Here is a 27,286-nt window from a genome sequence, read left to right as displayed (position 1 = left end):
ATGGAGAAAGATTCTGGGGGGAAAGAGAAGACAGGGGAGGGGAAGGGAGGGGGCAGGCAGCTCAAAAGGCCAGAGTGCTGGCAGGGCCCTGGGAAGCCCCTGTGGTGCAGGCCTCTTTGTCCCTCCGCTCGTCCCCCTGCCAAGAAGACCGCTATTCCCACAAGGACAAAGAGTCCGCAGAAGGGAGCCCAAAAGGCCCCGGCAAGGAGGGAAGGGCTCTGGCCCAAGGCAGCAGCCCAGATGTTCGGATGGGGAATCCCACGCGGGGCGGGGCGGGCGGGTTTTCTTTCTTTTTCTTTTTTTCAATCGTAGATTTATAGGCCGCTGCTCCGGGGCCAGCCGCCAAAGAGCACCCCGACCCCCACCCTGGGCCAGCGCCGCCGAGGTCGCTTCGGGGCGGCAGAAGCACAGCGGCGCCCGGAGGGGGGGGCTGCCGGGGGGGGACCTCGGCGTGGGCAGCGCGGGCCAAGACCCTCCGGGACGGGCAGGGCAGGGGAAGGGAGGGGAGGGGAGCTCTCCGCGCGGCCCCCGCCTCGGCCCGGCTCCCCCGCCGGCCCCTCCGCAGCGCCGCCTCCCGCGGCCGGAGGGGAGGGAGGGAGAGGCGTCCCCGGCTGACCCGGCGGGCGAGGCAGGCGAGGGCGGTGCCGGCGCGGCCGGGGAGGGAGGAGCGCGCACAGCGGAGCAGAGCAGAGCGGACACCCCGAGCCCAGCGCAGGGCGGAGCGCGGCCGGCGACGGACGAAGCAAGGGAGGGAGGGAGGGAGAAGCAAGAGGAGGCCGGCGGGGCGCGCCGAGGTGAGTGCGGCTCCCGGGCCCGGGGAGGGACGCGGCGGGACAAAGGCGCGCGCCATGGAAGCGAGCAGGGGCCCTCTGGGCATGTGCAGAGGCCCCGGCCAAGCGGACCCTGCAATGGCTGCCTGGAGCAGCGGCGGCACCTCCGACCCTCCCCTCCCCCACCCCCCCGTTGGCCTCGCTCGGCTCCAGTCCCGGCCTCTGCGCCGGCCGGGCGACCGCCGCTGGGTTAGGCGGGGCCGGGAGACCTCCCGGAATCTCCGCGCGCCTCCCGACGGCCCCCCTGGAGGACGTGGCTGCGGCGGAGGTTGTGCTTCCCAGTCAATTGATCCCCGGACCACAGAGGTCAGCCCCTCTGCCCTGCTTGGGAGGGGGTGGCCTTGGACCCCACTAAGGTCCCCTCCCTTCCAGCTCCGTCCTTGCCACTCTCTGCCCCCAGATCTCCCGGCATTTCCCAGCCCGGAGTTGGCAACCGAGGGTGAAGGGACCCCAGTGCATCCCGGTGGGCCTGAGCCCCGCACTTCGGGGACTCAAAAGCCCTGGATTTCGGAGCCGCACGTGGGCAGCCTGAGAATGCCTTCAATGACCTTTCCAGGCTGACCAGACCGTGTGTCCTAGCAGCAGGAGCATCCCCAGGGAGCCATGGGTTCAGAAAGAAGGTTTGCGGGTGCACCTAAATGGTTGAGCGCATAGGTACACACATGAAACTGAGTCAGACCCAAGGTCTTCCCCATCCCCTCCTGCCTGGCCCTTCTAACTGGAGATGCCACTGGGAATTGAACCTGGTACCTTCTGCCTGCCAACCAGAGGCTCTGCCACTGAGCCAGGGTCTCAGGCCAAGGTCTTCCCCATCCCCTCCTGCCTGGCCCTTCTAACTGGAGATGCCACTGGGAATTGAACCTGGGACCTTCTGCCTGCCAACCAGAGGCTCTGCCACTGAGCCAGGGTCTCAGGCCAAGGTCTTCCCCATCCCCTCCTGCCTGGTCCTTTTAACTGGAGATACCGGGGATTGAACCTGGGACCTTCTGCCTGCCAACCAGAGGCTCTGCCACTGAGCCAGGGTCTCAGACCAAGGTCTTCCCCATCCCCTCCTGCCTGGTCCTTCTAACTGGAGATGCCACTGGGAATTGAACCTGGGACCTTCTGCCTGCCAACCAGAGGCTCTGCCACTGAGCCAGGGTCTCAGGCCAAGGTCTTTCCCATCCCCTCCTGCCTGGTCCTTTTAACTGGAGATGCCGGGGATTGAACCTGGGACCTTCTGCCTGCCAACCAGAGGCTCTGCCACTGAGCCAGGGTCTCAGGCCAAGGTCTTCCCCATCCCCTCCTGCCTGGTCCTTTTAACTGGAGATACCGGGGATTGAACCTGGGACCTTCTGCCTGCCAACCAGAGGCTCTGCCACTGAGCCAGGGTCTCAGGCCAAGGTCTTCCCCATCCCCTCCTGCCTGGTCCTTCTAACTGGAGATACCGGGGATTGAACCTGGGACCTTCTGCCTGCCAACCAGAGGCTCTGCCACTGAGCCAGGGTCTCAGGCCAAGGTCTTCCCCATCCCCTCCTGCCTGGTCCTTTTAACTGGAGATGCCGGGGATTGAACCTGGGACCTTCTGCCTGCCAACTAGAGGCTCTGCCACTGAGCCAGGGTCTCAGGCCAAGGTCTTTCCCATCCCCTCCTGCCCAGTCTTTATGACTCGAGATGTGGGGGATTGAACCTGGGACCTTCTGCCTGCCAAGCAGAGGCTCTGCCACTGACCCAGGGTCTCAAACCAAGGTCTTCCCCATCGCCTCCTGCCTGGTCCTTCTAACTGGAGATGCCAGGATTGAACCTGGGACCTCCTGCCTGCCAAGCAGAGGCTCTGCCACTGAGCCAGGGTCTCAGGCCAAGGTCTTCCCCATCCCCTCCTGCCTGGTCCTTCTAACTGGAGATGCCAGGATTGAACCTGGGACCTCCTGCCTGCCAAGCAGAGGCTCTGCCACTGAGCCAGGGTCTCAGGCCAATGTTTTTCCCATCCCCTCCTGCCTGGTCCTTCTAACTGGAGATGCCACTGGGAATTGAACCTGGGACCTTCTGCAGGACAAGCAGAGGCTCTGCCACTGAGCCAGGGTCTCAGGCCAAGATCTTTCCCATCCCCTCCTGCCTGGTCCTTTTAACCAGAGATGCCAGGGATTGAACCGGGGACCTTCTGCCAGCCAAGGAGAGGCTCTGCCATTGAGCCAGGGTCTCAGCCCAAGGTCTTTCCCCTCCCCTCCTGCCTGGTCCTTCTAACTGGAGATGCCGGGGATTGAACCTGGGACCTTCTGCCTGCCAAGCAGAGGCTCTGCCACTGAGCCAGGGTCTCAGGCCAAGATCTTTCCCATCCCCTCCTGCCTGGTCCTTTTAACCAGAGATGCCAGGGATTGAACCGGGGACCTTCTGCCAGCCAAGCAGAGGCTCTGCCACTGAGCCAGGGTCTCAGGCCAAGGTCTTTCCCCTCCCCTCCTGCCTGGTCCTTCTAACTGGAGATGCCGGGGATTGAACCTGGGACCTTCTGCCTGCCAAGCAGAGGCTCTGCCACTGAGCCAGGGTCTCAGGCCAAGGTCTTTCCCGTCCCCTCCTGCCTGGTCCTTCTAACTGGAGATGCCGGGGATTGAACTTGGGACCTCCTGCCTGCCAAGCAGAGGCTCTGCAACTGAGCCACAACCCCTCCTAGTTCTAACATTTCTGGCATAGTGTGGTGTATCTACACTGCTCTGTTCAGCCATGCCCTGGAGTTGTGTGTCTGCCTTGTGTGGTCCTCTGTGCGAGGTTCTGTGTTCATCTGTCTCCACCGGGCATCATTTCTTGGGTGGTTCCATGTGGGAAGCACAGGAGCGTTTGAAGTTTCCTCAGCAATCCTTTGCCTGCCCTTGTGCCACATTTTTCATGGGATTCAACAACTGCTGGAGTCTTTAAGCAGAACAGTGGATTTGGCCCCATTGTGGGAGGAGGACTTGGAATACCATAGAGATTTTTGGGGGGGAGGGGCTAGGTACACATATGTGGCAGGGAGCCATGAGTGCCGATGAGCCATAAGAAGAAGAAGAGTTGGTTCTTATATGCTCCTTTTCTCTACCAGGAGTCTCAAAGTGGCTTCCAACCACCTTCCCTTTCTCTCCCCACAACAGACACCCTGTGGGGTGGGTGAGGCTGAGAGAGCCCTGAGATTACTGAAGAAGAAGAAGAGTTGGTTCTTTTCTCTACCCGAAGGAGGCTCAAAGCGGCTTCCAATCGCCTTCCCTTTCCTCTCCCCACAACAGACACCCTGTGGGGTGGGTGAGGCTGAGAGAGCCCTGAGATTCCTGCTCGGTCAGAACAGCTTTATCAGTGCTGTGACTAGCCCAAGGTCACCCAGCTGGTTGCATGTGGGGGAGCGCAGAATTGAACCTGGCATGCCAGATTAGAAGTCCACACTCCTAACCACTCCACCAAACTGGCTCTATAAGATATAGATGGAACACTCTCTCTCTCTCTCTGTCTCTCTCTCTCTCTCTCTCCCTCTCTCCCTCTCTCCCTCTCTGGGGCCCTGCTGGTGGACCTCCTGAGGGCCCCTGAGTTTTGGCCACTGTGGGACACAAGAGTATTGGCCTGGAGGGGCCACTGGCCTGATCCAGTGTGGCTTCACTTCTGTTTGTGTGTCTGGGGCAAAGGTGCTCTGTCTTCTTGGTATTTGGGGGCCACCAGTGGGAGGGCTTCTGGAGTTCTGGCCCCGCTCAGAGACTTCCTGAGGGGCCCTGGGTTTTGGCCCCTGCATGACACAGGGTGTTGGACTGGAGGGGCCTGTGGCCTGATCCAACCGGGCTTCTCATGTGTTCTTTCTGAACGCCTTCTATAGAATTTTCTCTGGTGCAGAGAAGGACATTTGGGGCGGGGAGGGGGTGCCATATCTGTTTTATTGAGCAAAGGGGGGGAGAAGTCTCTCCCAAAACAGCAAGCCCTCCCTAAGACAGAGCGGCCTTTCCGGCTGGAGATCTTTTTCTGTTCTCCCACTCAAAAGCAAATCCCCCTCTCCCCCCCCCAGCCACTGCCACAGGAATGTCCGTCTCCTCGGCCCCCTTGCCTCCCTGCCCCGCCCCTCCCCTCCCCAGGCAGGCTCGGCACAGATCCTGATGCCCTGGTGCAGCCCCCAGCGGTCAGGTCAACACCCCCAGCTGTCAAAAGAAGCATTCAGCATCAGACAGCTCTGCAGGGCCCACCCCCAAATGCCCGATCCCGGGAAGGGCAAAAGCAAGAAGGAATGGGGCCAGCGAAGAACGGGGTCCTCACTCTCCCCCTCCTCCCTTTTGGGCGAACCCAAAGCCTCCCTCTGGCCCCCTGCGCAAAGGGAGTGGTGTTCCCTGGCCCCGGACGCTGCGTGTCCTTCCTCCCCTCCGCCCTCCTCTCTGCGTGGGGCGGCACATCCCGTTCTGTTCCCTGTTCCCGGCCCTGGAACGCTCCCAGCCAGCCGGGTTATGGGAGGTCCAGGGGGAGGGAGCGGCCTCGTTAGAGCCAGCGGGGCAGAGGGGATCTGAGGCCTTGGCTCTGGAGGAGATTAGAGGCTGGAGGCCAGCCAGGGGGCGAGGGGGGCCACCTGGGGCGGGGGCTCAGCATCCCACCGCTGCCGCCTGTCCTGGGTTCGCTCCCTGCTTCTCCGCCGTTGCTCTTTGTCCTGGCAGGGGGGTCTCTGACGTCCTGCCCGTGGGCACCATGGCGACCAGCGAGACCTTACCTAACACCTGCCGAGTGCTTTCCCAAAGTGGGCGGGGCCCTAGCCTAGGGGAGCGTCTGATTGGCCATTGAAGATCTGAGTCACCGCATGGGCTCAAATTGACCTTGCTTTGTATTGGCTTTATTCTCTCTCTCTCTCTCTCTCTCTCTCTCCTTCCTTGTGGTTTTGAAATTACTCCTGTTCTCGCCTACGCGTTAACTTTCTCCCCTTGGCGGTTGGCTCCGCCTCCCATGGCAGCCATTTTGGAGTTCTGCTCCCCACCCTAAGTGGGCCACTGTGGGGGGAGTGGTGAAAGTGCCCGTCTGGAGTCTGGGAGCCCAGGTCCAAATCCCCACTGGTGGGTGGCCTTGGGCCAGTCCCGTATTCTCAGCCTCACCTACCTCGCAGGATTGTTGTGAGGGTAAAACACAGGAGAGGGGAATGACGTCAGCTGCTCTGCGTCCCCGTTGGGGTGAAAGCTGGGAAATAAAGCAAACAAGTGAAAACGATAAATTCAAAAGGTGCCCACAAGCTCAAAACAAGGGTCCCTGGTGCTGGCTCCTGGGAGCCCGTGTGGCTTGAAGACTTGTGTTCGAATCTCCTGTGGTCATGAATCTCACTTGGTGCCCTCTTTAGAGCCAGCGTGGTGTAGTGCTTAAAGTGTGGTAGTCTGATTTGGAGAACTGGGTTTGATTCCCCATTCCTCCTCCACATGCCGCCAGCTGAGTGACCTTGAGCTAGTCACAGTTCTGTTAAGAGGAGTTTTGATAAAGCTCTCTCAACCCCACCTACCTCACAGGGCGTCTGTTGAAGGCCTCTTTGAGACTCCTTCAGGTACAGAAAAGTGCGATATTAAAAAAAACTTTTCTTGCAGCCGGGCGTCCTCTGTTCTGTCTCAGAACCGTTGTGGCTTGTTTTGGAATCGGCAGGCATGAATTAAACTACTATTAACGACTAATATCTAACGTTCAGGTTTTCAAAGCTCTTCACATAAGCTCTCTTGTATCCTGTACAACAACACTGTAGGGTAGACCAGGCATTAATGTATCACCGGTGGGTGCAGTGAGACGAGAGTTGATAATTATATTTCTTTCTTTCTTTCTTTCTTTCTTTCTTTCTTTCTTTCTTTCTTTCTTTCTTTCTTTCTTTCTTTCTTTCTTTCCTTCCTTCCTTCCTTCCTTCCTTCCTTCCTTCCTTCCTTCCTTCCTTCCTTCCTTCCTTCCTTCCTTCCTTATTTCTTACAAAGGAATGGCTGGGGAGGGCTCAAAAGACTTTTTTAAAAGACAGGGGGGGGGAGTATATATTCTATATATAAAGCAGAAACAAAATGATAAAAACAGCACTAGCACAGCTACATGCAAGTTTCCGCGAAAGAATTCCAAATGTTTAAAAATACATCCCTACGCAGTTGTGGTCTGTATGCCACGCGCTCAAATAGTGATGAAGTTTAGGGTCCCTGATCCCGTGATTTCCGGGAGATATGCTGTTGTGCTGTAATACAAGGGTTTTCAAACTGCGGCCCTCCAGATGTCCATGGATCACAATTCCCATGAGCCCCTGCCAGCATTCGCTGGCAGGGGCTCATGGGAATTGTAGTCCATGGACACCTGAAGGGCTGCAGTTTGACAACCACTGCTGGTATACATGGGAGGGGCCACTGGCCTTCTGGCAGGGAGCGTGGCATTAGCTGGCTGTCGTCGGGCACAGATGTTCAGGATCTGGCAGGACAACCAGCATGGTTAGCAGCAGAGGTGCTGCTGCTTCAAAAACCCAATTTTCATTGCGACTGCTCGGCCGGTAGGCGGCAGGTGGGTGGCGAACATGAGCACCATTACCATTTTATGGTCGCAGGAGTTGGCACCCCCGGGAGAGAACTGGCTTCTGCATGCATTAACCCCCAAGCGCTTGGACCCTGTGGGCACCCCCGGGAGCCAGACACAATGTGGCAGGTGCGGCCACATCATGTCTGCTGCCGGAGGCGGAGCCGGCTGCAAAATGTTGGCCCCCAGGGGCGGAGCCAGATGCAAAATGGCTGTCACTAGAGGCGGAGCCTGCAGCAAAATGGCTGCCTCCAATCACCCAGTCAAGATCCGTGTGGCACGGTAGCAGCTGTTGCCAAAGCAATGTTATTTTTTTATAACTGCACAGCTAAAGGAAAGTCCTTGCTGGCCTCAAGTGGCCTCCTTGGTCTATAAATACCTGGTGGGCAACAGCAGAGATATGGGCAGGTGCTACGGCGCCCTTGGGCAGGGTGTCGGGGACCCCCGCACTAACCTTTTCTCCTTTCTGTCCCTCCCGCAGCCGTTCAGGAGATGGACCTGCCTGTGGAGGACCCCGGGGTGGTCCCCCATTCAGAGCTGCCGCAGCCCCCTGCCCCCGTCTCGGCTCCCCAGTTGTGCGAGCTGCGCACCGCCGTCTCTTGCTTCGCGGAGGAGACAGTCTCTCTGCTCTCGGCCAACGGCCTGCTGAGCCATTCCCTGCTCAGGGGCCCGGCCGGCACAGGGGCCCGGCCGAAAGAGCCGGGGACCCCCTCGGCCGCAGCCCGGCGCAAGCGGGAGTTCACCCCGGACGAGAAGAAGGACGATGGCTACTGGGACAAGAGGAAGAAGAACAACGAGGCGGCCAAGCGGTCGCGGGAGAAGCGGCGGGTCAGCGACCTGGCCCTGGAAGGGCGGGTGCTGGCCCTCTTGGAGGAGAACGCCCGCCTCAAGGCAGAGCTCCTGGCCCTGAAGTTTCGCTTTGGCCTGATCCGGGATCCGATGGAGTCGTCCGGGCCTGTGGCGCCCATGGCCTCTGAAGCCCCCCAGCCGGTTGCCGCACCCCAGCACTACCCGGCGGCTCTCGAGACCCCCCGGTACGGCTGCCCCTTCCGGCCGGAGCCTGCTGCCAGCTCCGAGGACTCCGGTTTCTCCACGCCGGGCAGCTCCAGCATGGGCAGCCCCGTTTTCTTTGAGGAGCGCGACCGGGCCGAGGAAGGGATTCTGTACGACGGGCCCTGCCTGGTGCCGGATCCCGCGGAGGACGGGCCGGATTTGGGCCGCGCGAGCCGCTACGAGGCCGGGGAGAGCGTCAAAGGCCTTCCCCACAAGCTGCGTTTCAAAATGGCGGGCGGGTCGGAGGACATGGCCGGGGAGCCGCTGGGACCCTACCCCCCCTCTCCGCCGGTGGGGACCTGGAGGGGGCCCGCCGCCCGCGAGGAGCAGAGGAACATGGGGGCCGGGGCCATGGGCGCTGGGGCCTTCGGGGGCGGCTGTGAGGCAGAGCCCCCCGCCAACCCCCTGCCGCCCCTCCCGGGCTCCGGGTTCCAGACGGAGAACGGCAGCCTGCGGCACCAGCTGGCCTCGCTTTCGGCTGAGGTGGCCCAGCTGAAGAAGCTCTTCTCCGAACAGATCTTGATCAAGATGAACTGAGGGGAGGGCTGCACCCAAGGGCAGGCCCCAGCGGAGGGTCTGCCCTCTCTGCCCCCTGAACCATAGGCCATTTTGCAGAGCGTTGTACAGAGACTGGCCCTGCGGGGCCCGATACCCCCCCGCCCTGTTCTGTTTGCATCAATAAAACTCCCTCCGTGGCTTATGTGATTTCCCCTACTCCCGTGGTTTTCACGCTGAGAGCGTCAGACTGGGATCCTGGGGGGGCCCCAGTTTGAAATCCCCGCTCAGCCACAGCAGCTTGCCAGGAGAGCCTGAGCCGCCTGCTCTGACCTACCTCATAGGGTCGTTGTGAGGATAAAGATGGAAGGGAAGGATTTAGGCCTCCTCAGGTGTTTGTTGGGGAGAAGCAAAGTCAGTCAAAGAAATAAAAACTCACCGTTGGGGCCAGCCAGTCCCCAAGCATTTCCGCTGTGCTTGGATCGGGACCAGGGAGAGCAGCGGGATGTCCCTGCAGGAAGCATTCGAGAGACAGAAGGGCTGGGGCAGCCGGGAAGGCGAAGGGGTGGCTGTACAGGAGCGTGTAAGGAGGTGGGGAGAGAGGTGTCCCAGTTTGGGCCCCATCCTGACCTGGATGGCTCAGCGTAGCCCGATCTCATCAGCTCTCCGAAGCTAATCAGGGTCGGCCCCAATTAATTCTTGGAGGGCAGACCCCCCAAGGAAGCCCTGGATTGCCACACAAGGCAGGCCATGGCAAACCTGCCAGTTTGGTGTCATGGTTAAGAGCGGCCTCGAATCTGTAGAGGTAGGCTTGATTCCCTGCTCCGCATGTCGCCAGCTGTGTGGTGTTGGGCTAGTCACAGTCCTCTTAGAGAGCTGTTCTCACAGAGCAGCTCTGTCAGAGCTCTCTCAGACCCGCTAACAAGGGTGTCTGCGGAGGGGAGCGGACAGGGAGGCCATCCTAAGTAACTTTGAGACTCCTTCAGGAAGTGAAAAGCGGGGTATGAAAACCAACTCTTCTTCTGCCTCTCTTCATTTCTTCTCTTGAAAACCCCTTAGTGTGGCCAAAAGGTGACTGTAAGGCCCCTTTCGTGCAAGGTGGTGGCCAGCAGTGCCTCGTGGAACGCAGACCAGATGGCCTCCAGTGTGCTCGCTTGGCCCATGAGGCAGCCTCTCCCACCGCTCAGGGTGGCCCATTTGGGGCCTTTTTGATTGTGGCTCTTGCTCTGTGGAAGGGGACCCTGAACCGGGGGTGCCTGCCTGTTTGCCAGGGCTCTCGAGGGGGTATGAATGGGCAAGGCATCTTTTAAGGGGGAGAGATTTGGGGTTTGCTAGTGCATCGTTGGTTTGAAACTGTGATTTCATTAGACTGTTGTCGAAAATCGCTTTAAGCCACAAGGAGAAGCGGGGTATAAATGTTTAAATAAATATTAGGCTAATAAATAAAGCGACCCCTCCAGCTGTTGTGGATGTTTTGTGGTGAAAGGATAGCACTTTGCACATGCACAGAACTGCTCCTGTCTTTCTCAGTACTCAAGATGTTGAACTGTAGATCCTGCTGTCTTGACTTTTTAGAGCTTGAAGCCCCTGTAGCTGGTTTTTGTACTGCCTTTTTGACTGCTTAATTCACTGAGTAAACTTGCGTATGACCTTTCTGTCGCTGTGGGTTCCTTTAAAGAAAAGAAGGGAAAAAAGCATAACAATTTAATAAACAGAAGATCCTACTAATTCGAAGGAAACACCCGTGGGTTTTTTTATTACAGTGACACACCACCATTAAAACAGTCTCGGAACATCAAACACACACAGGAAAATTGGTTCCCCTCCGCTGAATGTAGATTTAAGCTGCCCAGACCACAAATATAATATGCAGTCTTGGCCAGCGAGGTGTCATAGTTAAGAGCGGTGGCTCCTAATCTGGCAACCCGAGTTTGATTCCCCGCTCCTCCACACGCAGCCAACTGGGTGACCTTGGGCTTGTCACAGTCCTGATAGTGCTGTTCTCACAGAGCAGTCCTGTCACAGCTCTCTCAGCCTCCCCTCCCTCAAGAGGGTGTCTGTTGTGGGGAGAGGAAAGGGAAGGCGACTGGAAGCCGCTTTGAGCCTCCATCTGGTAGAGAAAAGCAGGGCATTAAAAACAACTCTTCTTCTCCTTGGGAGTTATCGACCTCACCTGGCTACCTTAGGCTTAGCTCAGTCAGGTTAGATCTTGAAAGGTAAGCAGAGTTAGCTCTGGTTAGTATTTGGATGGAGACCACCGAGGCAGCCAGGGTTGCTATGCAGAGGCAGGCAGGGCCCGACCACCTCTGAATGCCTCTTTCCTTGAGAACCCACTGGGTTCACCTTAGATCAGGTTTGATTTGACAGGCGAGGCGGGCCGAGGCCTTATTGCAGGGGTAGTCAAACTGCGGCCCTCCAGATGTCCATGGACTACAATTCCCAGGAGCTCATGGGAATTGTAGTCCATGGACATCTGGAGGGCCGCAGTTTGACTACCCCTGCCTTATTGAATGCTGTAGAAGTGTATACACCAGTTTGGTGTGGTGGTTAGGAGTGCAGACTTCTAATTTGGCAAGCCGGGTTTGATTCCCCGCTCCCCCACATGCAGCCAGACGGGTGATCTTGGGCTCACCACGGCACTGATAAAGCTGTTCTGACCGAGCAGGAATCTCAGAGCTCTCTCGGCCTCCCTCCTCCCTCACAGGGTGTCTGTTGTGGGGAGAGGAAAGGGAAGGCAACTGTAAGCCACTTTGAGCCTCCTTTGGGTAAAGAAAAGCGGCATCTAAGAACCAACTCTTCTTCTTCTTCTTCTTCTTCTTCTTCTTCTTCTTCTTCTTCTTCTTCTTCTTCTTCTTCTTCTTCTTCTATTATTTGTGTGGTCAATGTAGAGTAGCAGGGGGGTGGGAGAGGAGAACCCGGGCCCACAGCACAGTTGCTAACCTCCAGGTGGGACTTGGGAATCTCCCGGAATTCCAGCTCCTCTCCAGACCATGCAAATAAGTTGCCCCAGAGAAAAGGGCTGCTTGGGAGGTGTCCTCCATGGTGTCCTCCATCCCACTCAGGTCCCCGCCCTGCCTATGCTGTCGGTCCTTCAGGGGCTCCTGGACTCTGGCTCTTTTCTACTGAGTTTTAAGTCTCATCCCGCCATTCCTGACTTCTGGGACCCTCAATGCGCTCTTGTTAACAAGCTTGCTCAGGTGTGGCCACCTGTGGGCTGTGGTTTCCCGATCTGAGCTTCCTCCATCTCTGGCCGGGCCTTCCTCTCTTCCTGCTGCCTTTCACTTCTCCCAGTGCGACTGTCTGTCTTTCCCAGGGACTCTGCTCTTCCCTGACCAAAGCACCTTAGCCTCAGTTGACGCCTTTCTGCTTGCAGGGAGAGTTCAGGCTGGACTAGATCCAGAACCCACTTTGTCAGGGTAGCTTGACCTGGGGCCATAGATCAAATTTATTTATTTGTTTGTTTGTTTATTTATTTAGATTTCTAAATAAATGAGTTGGCCTTTAAAGGTACAGGTAAGAACCCGTGTCCTGTTCCAAAGTATCCATCAAACTCTCCTCTGGCACCACATTTCGAATGAATGGGCTTCCTTCCTGTACAGTTTTCATACCCATAATAAATAATGGGGAATTACTTTTTAGTTCCTTTCTACTTTCCAGTTCCTTCAGACTTGCCCTCTCCTCCTCCTTTCTGGGTCGCAGGCTCCCTTTTGGTGGGTGGAGCCAAGAAACATAAAATCTCAAACCGTTTCCACTTCTCCAGTGCGAACCTTCAAGTTATGCAATTCCCCATTAGTCATTCAGTTTGGATGCTTGAGGTTCCCCTTGACCTGGCTGTGGTGCTTTCTCCTTTCGCCTTCACCTGGAGTCATCTCAAGCTTTCCCTGTCTTTTGGCAGCCGTGTGGAGTCACCTGCGTGCCTCAAAGGAGAGCCAGTGTGATTCCACGGCTGAACTAGACTCCTAGAATCCTAGAGTGGGAAGGGGCCACAGAGGTCATCTAGTCCCACCCCCTGCTCAGTGCAGGGTCAGCCTCCAGCATCCAGGAGAAGGGTCTGGCAGCTCATGCCACGGCTGGACTACTCGAACTGTGGAATTTCCCCCCTGATATCTAGCTGGGTACCGTTCTGCACGTAGTTCAGAGCCATTCCTGCCCGTCCTCTCCTCTGCTGCCAACAGGGTAGGCCCATGTAGAGCAAGTGGCAGAAGTCTAGCTAGGAGAGGGCCGCCTCGTGGATCACTGTGTTTTTAATAATGGGTGTTGTTAATTGGGTGATGACTTAATTATGTCATCTGTTACTGGAATTGCTTGAACATGTTAATTTTTTTCCTTTTTCATGTTCATCACCTGAGGGGGTGGACAGGTGGCACAACAATATATCTTAAATATAGGGATAAATACAGAATGCCACCTTCCGTGTTCCTCGGAGGCCACCCATCCAAGGGCTAACCAGGGCTTCTGAGATCAGCCCCTGAGCTGTACCATGGCCACAACGCAAAGAGTCCTGCTGGCCTCTCACACAGAACATGTGCAGAGAGCATCGGCCCACCTGGTGGCCGACTTCTTTCAGCCCAAGGGGGCGTGAGGCCCAGAGTGTTACTGGGGCCACCAACTCAAGAGTTTTGACATTCCTGGAGATCGGCCCCCTCCCCCCCAATGCTCCCCAAATTGTGTTAGTCCCAAAAGGGCTCCTGGCCTGAAGGAGGGACCAGGGGCTGATGGAAGCTCCTCCCCGGCCACCCCTTTTGCTCGTCTTGAAGGTGCTGCCGGAGATCTGGTGCCCCCCCATTTCCTCCGAGGGACTCGCCCTCCGCGGCCATTCCGGGAGATCTCCAGGCCCCGCCTGGGGGTTGGCAACCCGGCGGGCGGTCGCGCCTCCTGCTCCCCGCGGGGCTAGCCAGCGGCAGAGGCGGGCGGGAGGCGGGCGGGAGGCGGTGGGGGGGGTGTCGCTTGGCGGGGAGCCCCCGGCCGGCTCCGGCTCTTCCCCGCCGGGCAGGCAGCGGCAGCGCCTCCCGCGGGCTCCGGCCCGGCCCGGCCTCGCCTCTCCCCCGCCCGGCGCGCCGTGTGTTGTGCGGCGACTGCGGGAGCGCGACGGAGGAGGCGCCCGGCGAGGCGCTTATGCAACCGGCTGACCTACTAACACACATTCGCCCGGCCGGCGGGGCGGGCGAGGAGGGCGGCGGCGGCGGCGCAGCAGGAGGAGCAGGAGAGGCGGCGGCAGAGCGCGGCCAAGGAGGGAGCGCTGCCTGCTCGGCTGGCCAGCATTGCCCGGGAGGCGGCCCGCTCGGCGGGGGAAGCGGGGCGCCAGGTTGCCGGTGAGTGCGGCCGCCCGCTTGGCCCCGAGCCCCCAGCGCCGGAGGGAGGGACGGAGGGACGGAGGGCGTGCATGCATGCGGGCGGCGGGCTTTGTTCGCGGGGAAGGGGCTTCCATGGCGCGGGGAGCGCGTGACTCTTCCCCCCCTTTCCTCCGGGCGCGCGCCCCGCAGGCAGGATCCGGGCTGGGAAGGTCTCCTGCGCAGGCTGCCATGCGACCCCCTGCCCTGCCCTGCCCTCCCCGCGTGGGATGCCTGCAGAGGAGAACCCCCCCCCCTCCGCGCACACACACACACACCCCCACACCCAGCCCGAGCCAGCCAGCATGTACACATAACCCGTCCTTCCCGACTCCTCCTCTTGACCTACTTTCCTTTTTCCCTCTTTTCTTTTCGCAGGGCGTGAGGGTTGTGTGTGTGTCTGGGTTCAGGAGCTCTGTGTGGCCAAGCAAGCACGCCCTGTTTGGGGCAGGCGGTTTCAGGAACAGTTTGGCCTGGGCTGGGCCAGGCTGGACTGGGCGGCTGGAGGGAATGGGAAGCCCCCTTTTCTTGGCGCCTGAGCCCAAGGATGGCAGGGGGAAGCAGCCATTTGCGGCCAGTGGGGGGTCATAGGTGGGAGGTTTTGGGCCTTGGGTTCGGATTCAGCTCGTGCCGGGATCTTGGGCCGGTCGCACCCTCTCGGCCTGCCCTACTTCACAGGGTTGTTGTGGGGATAAAGTGGAAGAGAATGATTTCAACACTTTTGGATCCCCACAGGGGAGGCACGAATAAAATGAATGGAATACATTTTAATATTACTTCCCCAAATCCTCCCTGCAGCCCTGTAAGGTAGGCCACCGTCAAAAACAGAAGAGAGGAACGTGACGTCCACTACCTTGGGTCGCCATTGAGGAGGAAGCAGGGGACGAATGAAGGAAATAAATAAATGAACCTGCTGGAGGGTGGGGAGGCCTTGACAACAAGGCCATGGGTGCCTCTGAGCATGAGCAGACTGCTTTGGCCGCACACCGGAGCAACCTGAAGCCCCTGCCGCAACCTGGGAGCTGTGTTTCTGGCCAGCCGTTGTTTGGTCTGCAGCAGAAGAGCAAGATTCGGGTCTAGCAGCGCCGTAGAGGCCAAGAAGGTTTTCAGGAGACTCCGCAAAGCTCCTCTTCCTTTAATTCTTGTTGCTCTCTAAGGTGGTCCTGGATTCGAATCTAGCTCTACTTCTGAAAGCTGGACGGGAATAACCAGGTCTAGAGAGGCAGAATTAAACGCTGGAGTGCAGGTGGGGGAGGGGGGCAGGGGACCTGATGGCATTTGGTCTTCCGATTAAGTTGTTGCCACAACTGTGTGTGTAAGTAAAGGCATGGTCTGGGGGCTGCACCCTACTTCTCATTCCCTGAGACACTGACACACACACATACACACATGTGTGTTTGTTGTGCAAAGTTTTTCTCATGTTCGGACTGTGGATTCAGCTTCCTGCTCTCCCGTAGAAGAAGTCACCCCAACGGCATTACAAAATTTTGCACCCAGATTCCGTGCCTCCAAAACTGTAGAATCTTGTAGCCTGAACGACTGGCACTAACCATGGTTAGTCATTGGACCACCAAAGAAAGCCAGGGTTGCTACTCAGAGGCAGGGAATGGCCAACCCCCTCTGTTCCTCTCTTGCCTTGAGCCTGATATTGTCAAATCTGGGAGGCTAAGCAGGGTCGGCCCCGGTTAACACATGGATGGGAGACCATTGAGAATAAGAAGAAGAGTTGGTTCTTAGATGCCGCTTTTCTCTACCTGAAGGAGTCTCAAAGGGGCTTCCAGTCACCTTCCCTTTCCTCTCCCCACCACAGACCCCCTGTGAGGGAGAGGAGGCTGAGAGAGCCAGCAACTCTTGACCTTTTCTCTGGGCCCTAAGTGGCCAGGGCCACAACCATGCAAGCTGGATTTGGCTCTGGAACACACCCCCCTCCTGGACTGTCATGTCTACACAGGGAAACTCACAGGTGAACAATCGCTATAGCACAAGCAACGGATCACTATAGCCCAATAGCAAAGTGTTCATCGGTCCAGCTACAGATCTCTCTCCCCCTGCTGAGCAAACATTCTGAGATCCTTTGCTGTGCACCCAATTTTGGGCTGACTCTCCTCCCCCCTCCAAGCAGACCGTAGGATGGCTGTCTTCCCCCACCCTGCCCTTAGCAGCTCCCTGGCAGGCAGAAATCCAGCTGGTGCAGTTTCCCTGAAACTTAGAAGAGTTGGTTCTTATATGCCACTTTTCTCTACCCGAAGGAGTCTCAAAGTGGCTTTCGATTCCATGTCAAGGAAAGCTGTGTCTAAGTTTCTTTTTTGGGGCATTCAGCTTGTTGAAGGGAGGGAGAAAGAGGGGGGGGGGAACAGTCCTTAGTGGACCTGTCTTGAGTTTGGTGATGAAAAGTATTGCCCAGATATGACGCAGGGAAGGTGGTGGAGGAAAGCCCCTGGCTGCAGAACCTTTCTGCATGTGAGGCCGTGGTGGAGGCATCCAGCCTGTCTTGTGGGCAGCCTTGGGGAGGTGAGGGGCCTGGGGACGTGAGTCATGGGTTTTCGGGAAGGGCCAGCGGGCCGCTGAGCAAACGAGGAAGCCCAGGGAACGGTTTGTCCACAGGCAGCTTGAAGTCTGCGCAGTGGCTGCGCTCCCCAGGGAATTGGGACCTGGCTGATGGGGGCTGAGAAGGAACTGGGAAGAGGAACACCCCAAAGCTAGGACTCTGACATTGCAAGGAGGGACGGGGCCCAATTTTGATGAGCGAGGGGGCCCAGGGTTCATCCCTTGCCACGATCCTGCAGAACAGAAATTCGTGTGGGAGCATGTGGGCTTGTGTGTGTGTGTGTGTGTGGGCAGACTGGAACAAGCCTGAATTAAAGGGGAGGTTGGACGAGTAAGGTGAATCCAAGACCCCAGAATCCAGGTGGAGGAGTTTGTCCCCGACAAGATAGGAGGCATGTCAGAGAGTCTGTCCTGGACAGGAAGCTCACCTATATTTTCATGGGACTTTCCTGGAGCTTTTCTGTTCTTATCCATAGTCTTTAAAACCCCACTTTTCTCCTTGGGGCTCAGGGCCACCTGAGTGCTTGGCCTGTCCTTGAGTTTCTTCTCACGGCAGCCCTGCGAGGGAGGCTGGGGCAAGAAAGAAGGACAAGAAAGAAGCACACTCTTCCAGGTCATATGCTGACAACATGGTTGCACGCTGCCTTTCTCACGGTACAGCAAGAGGGCCAGAGCGGTGGCGTGAGATTTCTCCAAAGAGATTTCAGACAGAACAGTGTGGCTTCTGGACGGTAGCTCTAACCCTGAAAGGTCAGGCCGCTGGAGAGGGGAGAGGGTACTTGTGGCCTTTCCCCCCACCATCAAGGCACAACTGATCTCTGGTGACCATGTGGGGCTTTCCAGGTGAGACAGGTGATGTCCCATTGCCTGCCTCTGCAGAGCAGCCCTGGACTGACCTTGATGGACCAAGAGAGCGGCCCAGGATAAGGAATTCTGCAAGCAGCCAGGGCTCAGAGGTAGTGGATATGTTCCTGGTCCTGCAGAGGAACTGGCTGGCCCCTGGGTGAGACAGGAGGCTGGACTGGAGGGACCCTCCCTGTCCTGACCCAGCAGGGCTCTTCTGAGGGTCTTCTCAGGGGAAGGCCTCGGCCTCTCTGCCCTGTGGCTGGCCCTGCAGAGGAACTGGCGGGCCCCTGGGTGAGACGGGAGGCTGGACTGGAGGGACCCTCCCTGGCCTGACCCAGCAGGGTTCTTCTGAGGGTCTTCTCAGGGGAAGGCCTCGGCCTCTCTGCCCTGTGGCTGGCCCTGCAGAGGAACTGGCTGGCCCCTGGGTGAGACGGGAGGCTGGACCGGAGGGACCCTCCCTGGCCTGACCCAGCAGGGCTCTTCTGAGGGTCTTCTCAGGGGAAGGCCTCGGCCTCTCTGACCTGTGGCTGGCCCTGCAGAGGGACTGGCTGGCCCCTGGGTGAGACGGGAGGCTGGACTGGAGGGACCCTCCCTGGCCTGACCCAGCAGGGCTCTTCTGAGGGTCTTCTCAGGGGAAGGCCTCGGCCTCTCTGCCCTGTGGCTGGCCCTGCAGAGGAACTGGCTGGCCCCTGGGTGAGACGGGAGGCTGGACCGGAGGGACCCTCCCTGGCCTGACCCAGCAGGGCTCTTCTGAGGGTCTTCTCAGGGGAAGGCCTCGGCCTCTCTGACCTGTGGCTGGCCCTGCAGAGGGACTGGCTGGCCCCTGGGTGAGACGGGAGGCTGGACCGGAGGGACCCTCCCTGGCCTGACCCAGCAGAGCTCTTCTGAGGGTCTTCTCAGGGGAAGGCCTCGGCCTCTCTGCCCTGTGGCTGGCCCTGCAGAGGAACTGGCTGGCCCCTGGGTGAGACGGGAGGCTGGACCGGAGGGACCCTCCCTGGCCTGACCCAGCAGAGCTCTTCTGAGGGTCTTCTCAGGGGAAGGCCTCGGCCTCTCTGCCCTGTGGCTGGCCCTGCAGAGGAACTGGCTGGCCCCTGGGTGAGACGGGAGGCTGGACTGGAGGGACCCTCCCTGGCCTGACCCAGCAGGGCTCTTCTGAGGGTCTTCTCAGGGGAAGGCCTCGGCCTCTCTGCCCTGTGGCTGGCCCTGCAGAGGGACTGGCTGGCCCCTGGGTGAGACGGGAGGCTGGACTGGAGGGACCCTCCCTGGCCTGACCCAGCAGGGCTCTTCTGAGGGTCTTCTCAGGGGAAGGCCTCGGCCTCTCTGCCCTGTGGCTGGCCCTGCAGAGGGACTGGCTGGCCCCTGGGTGAGACGGGAGGCTGGACTGGAGGGACCCTCCCTGGACTGACCCAGCAGGGCTCTTCTGAGGGTCTTCTCAGGGGAAGGCCTCGGCCTCTCTGCCCTGTGGCTGGCCCTGCAGAGGAACTGGCTGGCCCCTGGGTGAGACGGGAGGCTGGACTGGAGGGACCCACCCTGGTCTGACCCAGCAGGGCTCCTCCAGCGTCATGTTCTGATCTGCCAGGACCGATTCCTGGCACTTAGCAGCCCCCAGGCCCGGTTCTCGAGAGGAAAGTGTCCTGAGTGGTTTGGCCCTGGAGTTCTGCCCCACCTCAGCCCGTCTGTGGAGATGACCTTGTTTGCGGGCTCCGTAAGCCTTGCTGCCCGGAGGGAGGTGAGGCAGACTGGGAAGTAGGTCACGGTGCTCCTCTTCATGCCGGGGCATGCAGCAGCATCCGCCTCCTCCCTGCGCACACCCAGGCCTTCCCGCTGGCGGTTCCATGTGCTGGGGAGACACGAGGCCCAGCCCTGCAGGCAGAACAGGGTGTGGGATTCAGGTGGCTGAACGGGGTGTTATTTTGCTTGCCTTGACCCAGAAGGAGAAGTAGGAGAGTGTGGGGGCCGTTCCAGGGATCCCCAGGCCTCCCTCTGCATTCTTTGGGCCAGCCGTGGCTCACTGGAAGAGAATCTTGGCAGCCAGAAGGTCCCCGGTTCAATCCCCGGCATCTGCAGTTAGATGGACCAGGCAGGAGGGGATGGGAAAGACCTAGCCTGAGACCCTGGCTCAGTGGCAGAGCCTCTGCTTGGCAGCAGAAGGTCCCAGGTTCAATCCCCGGCATCTCCAATTAGAAGGACCAGGCAGGAGGGGATGGGAAAGACCTTGGCCTGAGACCCTGGCTCAGTGGCAGAGCCTCTGCTTGGCAGGCAGAAGGTCCCAGGTTCAATCCCCGGCATCTCCAGTTAAAAGGACCAGGCAGGAGGGGATGGGAAATACCTTGATCTGAGACCATGGCTCAGTGGCAGAGCCTCTGCTTGGCAGCAGAAGGTCCCCGGTTCAATCCCAGGCATCTCCAGTTAGAAGGCCCAGGCAGGAGGGGATGGGAAAGACCTTGGCCTGATACCCTGGCTCAGTGGCAGAGCCTCTGCTTGGCAGCAGAAGGTCCCAGGTTCAATCCCCGGCATCTCCAATTAGAAGGACCAGGCAGGAGGGGATGGGAAAGACCTTGGCCTGAGACCCTGGCTCAGTGGCAGAGCCTCTGCTTGGCAGGCAGAAGGTCCCAGGTTCAATCCCCGGCATCTCCAGTTAAAAGGACCAGGCAGGAGGGGATGGGAAATACCTTGATCTGAGACCATGGCTCAGTGGCAGAGCCTCTGCTTGGCAGCAGAAGGTCCCCGGTTCAATCCCAGGCATCTCCAGTTAGAAGGACCAGGCAGGAGGGGATGGGAAGGACCTAGGCCTGAGACCCTGGCTCAGTGGCAGAGCCTCTGCTTGGCAGGCAGAAGGTCCCAGTTTCAATCCCCAGCATCTCCAGTTAGAAGGCCCAGGCAGGAGGGGATGGGAAAGACCTTGGCCTGAGTCCCTGGCTCAGGGGCAGAGCCTCTGCTTGGCAGGCAGAAGGTCCCAGGTTCAATCCCCGGCATCTCCAGTTAAAAGGACCAGGCAGGAGGGGATGGGAAAGACCTTGGCCTGAGACCCAGGAGAGCTGACTGCCCATCAATTCCACACTGGATTGACCAGTGGTCAGATTCAGCAATCAAGGCAGCTTCCCAATCCTCCCACATTGCAGAAGAAACAAGGGCTGTCCAAGGGAAAGGAACATTACCTTTGACAAAATACAGTACCGCACAGTCAGCAGTTTCCGAGCTCCCCTTTACCCAGGCATTGGGATCTCTCTTCTTCCTTTTCTGCAGCGAGGGATCAGGCCACCTTTTCCAGGGAGCTCTCTCTCTGTGATCTGTGATCTGCCGCATTTTGCCTAGCCAGTCGCCTGAATCTCTTGCGGGCTGAATCTCTTGCAGGTCAACAGGAGGGTGTTGTTCTGCTTGTCTCTCTTCTTCCAGGGCTTTATGGGGGGGATCTCCAGGGGCGGACTGTGGCCATTGGTCCTTATTTATTTGTTTTATTTATCCCTCGCCTGTCACCACACCGGGGACCCAGAACTGCTCAAACCTTTCTCCTCGGTTCCTCCTCACAACAACCCTGTGAGGTAGGCTAGGCAGAGAACCCGGGCAGACCAAAAGTCACCCAGCGAGCTTCCGTGACAGAAGTACGTTTTTTAACCTGGGCCTCCCAGATTCTCGTCTGACGACACCACACCGGCTCTCTTGGACTGTGCATTCTTTCCCTCCTGTACAGTTCATTTTTTCCAGATTTGCAAAGGAGGAGAGGAAGTGTTTTGCTGCAAGGGAAAGTCCCCCCTTTTTCTTGCAATTGCAGTTCTGCCCTGGACGACGTTCGCGGAGACCCGAATATTCTGTTCTTGTTTGTCTCTCCAGGTTCGGTGCGGGCATTGACGTTCCTTCCCGAATCCCTGTTTGTTATTTTTCTCCCCTTGTTTCCTACCTAGCAGGGATCGGTGTGGGGAAAGGCAGGCGTGAAGCTGCTGCCTCCAGCTGCCCTCCCAGCCTCTTCCCAGTAGAAGGGTCAAGGGGGCCGGGGTGGGGTCGGGTGGGGGCATCTCCCCGGGCCAGGCCGAGCGAAGAAGACGGCTCAGACGCTCCCTTGCCTCCTTGTGGCCTCCTCCCCTTCCTGGCTCCCTCCCGGGCACACCTTCCCTCCCTGCTGGCTTCTATTGTTTCCTTGGGCAGAGGCGGTTTCTAGGCCAGTAGGTTGCTGGCAGGGCGCCTCTGCTCCGTTTTCTGGAACGTTTGCGCAATCCGCCATGATCAGACCTGTTTTGACTGCCTGGCCTGATAAATATTCAGTGTTTGCTGACCTATATTCCTCTCCGCTGGCAGGCCCTGATGCCGTAGATCACATGCCGGGGAAAAGGAAAAGGAGGGGGGAAGGGCTGGCCACCAGGGGAGGAGGGGAGCGTGCCGCTCCGAACACATGGCCCTGGCTTCCTCGGCATTCCTGCGCATCCATCGTGGCGAGGGGGAAAGGAGCGCGTCTCTGGCTGGTGCACGGCTTCCCTTCCACAGCAACGCTGGGCTCGGTGGTCTCCTTTCCCTGTAGTCAAGGTGGGGTGAGGAACCTGCTGGTGTTTTTGTTTTGAGAGCTCTTTATCAGAACCCCCCCCTCCCCCCCTCCCCTTGCGTACACACAACGGGCTCACAAGCACACCGAGGGCGTGGCGGTGTTTGTGTGTGAGGAAGAGTGGGACTAGTTGCCTGCAAGAGAGCCAGGCGCTCTGAGGGTACAACGATTTTGGCGTTGGCGTCATTCGTGTGTGTTTGTAGTCTGACCTGAGCGCATTTGTGAATGAGCCTTGTCGGCATCGTGCGCATGGTGCGCACCCTGGGACTGGGGAGATGCGCGCTGCCCGTGTGTGATTTCTGAGATGGAAGGAGAGATGGGCGCGTGTGGTTGAGTACGTGAGAGATGAGACGGGGTGACAGAAAAGTAGGAGCTGCATGCGCCTGGGGGGGGTGGTGAGGCGTCAACTTATGCACCAAGGTAAGGTGGCTCCAGATTCATCTAAAGATTTCTTTGGGGTTCCCGAGGCAGTGGATTCAAGAGGATGCAGTCCCTTCCACTAATGACGCTTTCCACAAACCTCAGTGCTAGGAACACCCTGGGCCTGGCGTAACGGCCTTTGAACCTTCTGGGGCGCACTGCAGTTCTGACCGGTCTGCCGGCCCCCCGGCCCCGGCCCTTCCAGTGCGATGCTGCCTGGCTACCACGTTTGCCCACACCTCCTTTTCTTGGCCGCGTGCAGCGTGTGTCCCTCCTCCGTGTGCACAAGAAGTTCATAATCTATGCTTGTGTCGCTTGAACTGCAAGAATCTTGTTGGTATTCCGCAAGGGGGACAACTTGGGCCAATACGTCACACAACGTAAGGCCTAGTGCAGAAACCGTATCTGTGTGCGTGTCGTTGTTGTTTTTTCTTTTTTTGGGGGGGGGGGTTCCACCACAGGCCTTTCAGGAGGGAGCTGGAATGCAAGGTGTGTCCCGCCTTTGCCATTGGCTGCCACAGTGTTGTCTCAACCTGCTGGATTATGTAAGCAGAGCCGGAGGTGTGTGAGATCAGCAGGCAGAGGTGTAACCCCCTTCTTCTCTGTCCTCCCGCCTCTAGGCGTTCCTGACGACGGCTGGGCCTGACGCGGTCGCTGACACCGGCTCCCTTCACTTCTTGCCGCTCCCGGCGCCCGGCAACATCTCCGCCGCTCTCGGGATCCGACCAAGCCCCGCGACGAAGCCCCGCGCGTCTCCCGAGGGCCGGAAGAGTGTCCTGCCGGCGTTCAGCGGGGGCTCGCCGATCTCAGGCTGCCGGCTCGGAGGAATCTGAAGGCAGTTCAGCTCCGGCGGGTTTCTTAGAAGATGGTCTCCCTGCTTGGGGCAGGATCTCCGGCTTTGGCGGGCCACGAGTGGACGGCCCAAGATCTGTGCGGTTGTGAAGCCTGAAAGAAGAATCGGTTTCGGCCCCGGGAGCAATCGGGAGGCGAGGCCGAGGATCCTGTCAGGCCTTTTCCAGTTGCACAAAGGGGCTCTCTCCGCCCCTCCTTGGCGCGATGGAGGATCTCAGCTCGCCTACTGTCTGCGTGGCCGGGAGCTTCCCTGGCTTCCACAACGACGGCATGATCCAGCGCGCCCGGGCGCTGAAGGGCAAGCCCAGCGCCAGCTGCCGGCGCAAGCGGGAGTTCATCTCCGACGAGAAGAAGGACGCCAGCTACTGGGAGAAGCGGCGCAAGAACAACGAGGCGGCCAAGCGCTCCCGGGAGAAGCGCCGCTTTAACGACCTGGTGCTGGAGAACCGGGTGATGGCCCTCAACGAGGAGAACGTGCGGCTCAAGACCGAGCTGCTGCAGCTCAAGCTGCGCTTCGGCCTCATCAGCACGGCGGCCTTCATGGAGAAGAGCCAGCAGCTCAGCGCCGCCAGCGCCGCCGGGCACTTCTACGGGGCCGAGGACGGCGGCAGGTACTCGGGGTCTCTCTCCCGCTCCCACCTCTCGGAGGACTCCTCGGAGACCGAGCAGTCCAGCCGCGACAGCATCAGTGCGTCCATGGCCAAATACTCTCCCCGGGGATCTCTCTCCGATATGTCGGACGGCTCGTCGAGGGGTAGCCCCGTGCCGCAGACGCTGGGCGAAGTCCAGGCCATCAGTCGGGCCTACGGAGAGGCTCCCCTGCAGCACCCCCCGGAGCCCAAGGGCCCGGTTCCTCGGGGCGTCATCCTCTTCAGTGCCAACGGCTTCACGGCTGTGGCCCCGCCCCACCCGCTGCACCCTCACCAAGAGGAGCAGGCAGAAGGCCGCCCTGTCGAAACGGCCCGGAGTCCCAGCCCGGAGAGCAACGGCCCTTGCCAAGCGGAGGATTTGCAGCCTCACTCCGGCTACTGCTCCAAACCCCAGGGCTACGGCATGGGCCCGGACTATTTGGACGGGGAGTTGGCTGGGGTGGGGCCCGTGCCAAAGACTCAGGAGCCCCTGTCCCCCTTCGAGAGCTACTCCAGCGAGGACAACGGGGAGGAGCCCGGCTGGAGGTGCTCGCCGGCGCCGTTCACGGTCCTGCCAGACGCCCATCCTGACGTCAAGACGGCCGCTCTGCCCCACAAGCTGCGGCTCAAGTGCCGGGCCCACAGCAGCGGCATTCAAGAGCCGTTCCCCGGTCCGAGTCCTGCGCCGATGGCCTGCTGTCCGGAGACCGCCCCCGTGCCCGACTGGGAGAGCGACCGGCACGAGGAGGTGTCAGCACTCGTGCGGCAAGCCTTGCTCCTCAACGAGCCGCCCACCTCAGCCGGGACCCTGGAGAGACTTCTGTGCCCCACTGCCGGACTCCACTCGGAGGATGTGGTACCCAAGGAACACGGCGGGAGGTGGGAGGACGGTTGCCATGACAATGGCCTCAGGCCCACCTGAAGGATGCGCAGGGAAGGGCCAAGGTGGGGTTTTGTAATCTTTTTTAAAGCCAAGCTGATGTTTTGTGCAAACAAACAAAATAGACAGGGAGAGCCTTGGATTTGGAGCCTCCTCAGGCCCCGGGGTCAGAGCAGGGAACGGCCCGTCTTGGGCAGACTTCAACGGGGCCTAGTGAGAAGATGAATTTGGGGGACTTCTGAAGTCGAGGGGGCGGAGGGTTCCCTTCTCCGCCAGGCCGGGTTTTTTTCAGTGCATCGATGAGATTTGTCCGACTGAGTTCAGACACTGCAAGGTATTGATACTTGATCCAGTTGGGGGGGATTGGATTGACCTGGAAGCCCTGGAAAGTTGGTCGAATTTGCCCTACTGAGCGTCCCGGATCTGCACAGCTGGGAGAGAGAAGGTGGCGTGTTTACAATGTTCTCTGTGTCAGGAACTCTTTGATTTAACAGACATCCTTGTGTTTTTAAAATATTAAAATAAATGGACAGAAACCTTTGGAAAATACTCCGGAGTTGCTGAACCTTACTGGGGGGTGGGGTGGGGGGGGGAGATGGGCAGATGGTCTAACACTGTCTTCTCGGGTGGCCCCATTTCCCAAATTTCTTGGGTCTCAAAAATCTGCATTTCACCTTTCTATCAAACAGATGTTCACAGTGACTAAAAAAAAGCATAAAAGAAGAAGAGCTGGATTTTTTATACCCCACTTTTCACTATCCAAAGGAGCCCCAAAGCAACTTACAAACATCTCCCCACAACAGACCCTGTGAGGGAGGTGGGACTGGGAGAGCTCTGAGAGAACTGCTCTGTGAGCTCTAAGAGAATTGTGACTAGCCCGAGGTCACCCAGCGGGCTATTTGTGGAAGAGGAGTGGGGAATCAGTCATCAAATATACATTTATAATATTTGTTAAACATTTATTGGGTGATATGGCCATATACGATCATGTCGACCTCTCCCCAAAATGGCCAGTGATGGGACTGGAGGGGATGGGAAGGGGAAGGGCCCCAGGTGGGCGTGTCCACAGCTCTGCTTCCCAACTGTATTCGGCACGATTGCACCAATTTTGGGGTTTTTATAAGGGGTTTCACAAAATTGAGAAAACCTGAGCTACACCAAGTTCATGCAAAGGTCATGCTAACTAGTCCCCCTCGGCCTTGTTTGGAGGGTCTGATGCACGGCTGCTGTAATTCCCCTTCCCTGCTGCTGGTGGAACAGAATTGCGCACAGGTGCGTTTTATTGCGCACACCTGTCCACGGAGGGCTGGGTCTCACCTGGTGGTTTTGATTTGGGAAGGAGTTTGATGGCAGAGCCTCTGCGTGGCCTGCAGAAGGCCCCAAGTTCCATCCGGCCTCTCCAATGGAAAGGACCAGGCAGGAGGGATGAGAAAGACATCCTTACGACCCCTGAGAGTCCCGGCCAGTCAGAGAAAGAGTTGTGATCTGGATGGACCGGTGGTTTGATGTAGTAGAAGGCAGCTTGAGGTGCTGGGGAGGGGCCCATGGCTCAGTGGCAGAGCCTCTGCTTGGCACACAGGAAGTCCCCAGTTCAGTCCTCGGCATCGCCAGCGAAAAAAATCAGATCTCGACCTGATTGGAATTGTGATTTCAAATCATCAAGTAGAAGAACTGGAACAGATGGACAGCTGTCCGTCACCCCTCCAAGAGTGGGTGAGTTTCAAGAAAGTTCCGGAAGCTCCAAAGCAATGCAGGAAGTTGAGAATGGCCCTGCCCGCCATGGTTTGCTCTCCAGCCAGGTATACTACTTCTGAATATGGAGGTTCCACAGAGCTGGCATGATTAAAATGTCTTCTAAGCCCCTCCTTTTTTGGAATGAAAGCATGTAAAATATTGTGAGTTGGTGCTTGAGGACAAGCATCGTATATCTCGGGGGGGGGGGGAAGAAGAAGAGATGGTTTTTCTACCCCGCGTTTCTGTACCCGAAGGAGTCTCAGAGTGGCTTCCATTCGCCTTCCCTTCCTCTCCCCACACAACAGACCCCTTGTATGGTAGGTAAGGCAGAGAGCTCTGAGAGAACTTCTCTGTGAGAACAGCTCAGAGAGAACTGGGAATAGCCCAAGGTCACCTGCATGTGGAGGAGGAGTGGGGAATCGAACCCGGTTCTCCAGATTAGAGGCTGCCACTCTTCAGCACGGCACCAGCGCCTGAGTTTCAAAAGCTTCATTTCTGGAACATTGGAAGAGCAACTCGTAAAGATCCACTGCAGGAGGTTCTGCTTTGTTCTGCTTCCTGAGTGGTGTGGCAATGCATACGCTCCCCATTTCAGAGCAGCCACACGGCCACAGTGAGACGTCCACTCTGACTCTGGAGATTTGGGGGGGGGTGGA

The 27,286-nt window shown here is 58.5% G+C and overlaps 2 protein-coding genes across 3 annotated transcripts; both read left to right on the top strand.

Moving 5' to 3' along the window:
- The first annotated feature begins 604 nt into the window (after positions 1-604).
- On the top strand, positions 605-10,698 carry LOC143833692 (uncharacterized). The gene is made up of 2 exons (XM_077329799.1): positions 605-794; positions 7,792-10,698. Exon 2 carries the CDS (start codon positions 7,803-7,805, stop codon positions 8,898-8,900), a length of 1,098 nt encoding a protein of 365 aa, XP_077185914.1. The 5' UTR covers positions 605-794; positions 7,792-7,802; the 3' UTR covers positions 8,901-10,698.
- A 3,161-nt stretch (positions 10,699-13,859) lies between these two features.
- Positions 13,860-25,423, top strand: LOC143833691 (nuclear factor interleukin-3-regulated protein-like). Of its 2 annotated transcripts, none has more exons than XM_077329797.1 (2): positions 13,860-14,170; positions 23,156-25,423. In XM_077329797.1, the coding sequence occupies exon 2, from the start codon at positions 23,592-23,594 to the stop codon at positions 24,936-24,938; it is 1,347 nt and encodes a 448-aa protein (XP_077185912.1). In that variant the 5' UTR covers positions 13,860-14,170; positions 23,156-23,591; the 3' UTR covers positions 24,939-25,423. The 2 variants fall into 2 exon arrangements, with proteins under 2 accessions (XP_077185912.1, XP_077185913.1); XM_077329798.1 differs by lacking the exon at positions 13,860-14,170 and adding an exon at positions 21,879-22,099.
- Positions 25,424-27,286: the final 1,863 nt, after the last annotated feature.

The sequence above is a fragment of the Paroedura picta genome, chromosome 3, assembly GCF_049243985.1.
Source record: "Paroedura picta isolate Pp20150507F chromosome 3, Ppicta_v3.0, whole genome shotgun sequence".
In the NCBI taxonomy this organism is placed as follows: Eukaryota; Metazoa; Chordata; class Lepidosauria; order Squamata; family Gekkonidae; genus Paroedura; species Paroedura picta.
Note: the sequence above shows the minus strand (reverse complement) of the source record. Positions and strands in the feature narration are given on the sequence as shown.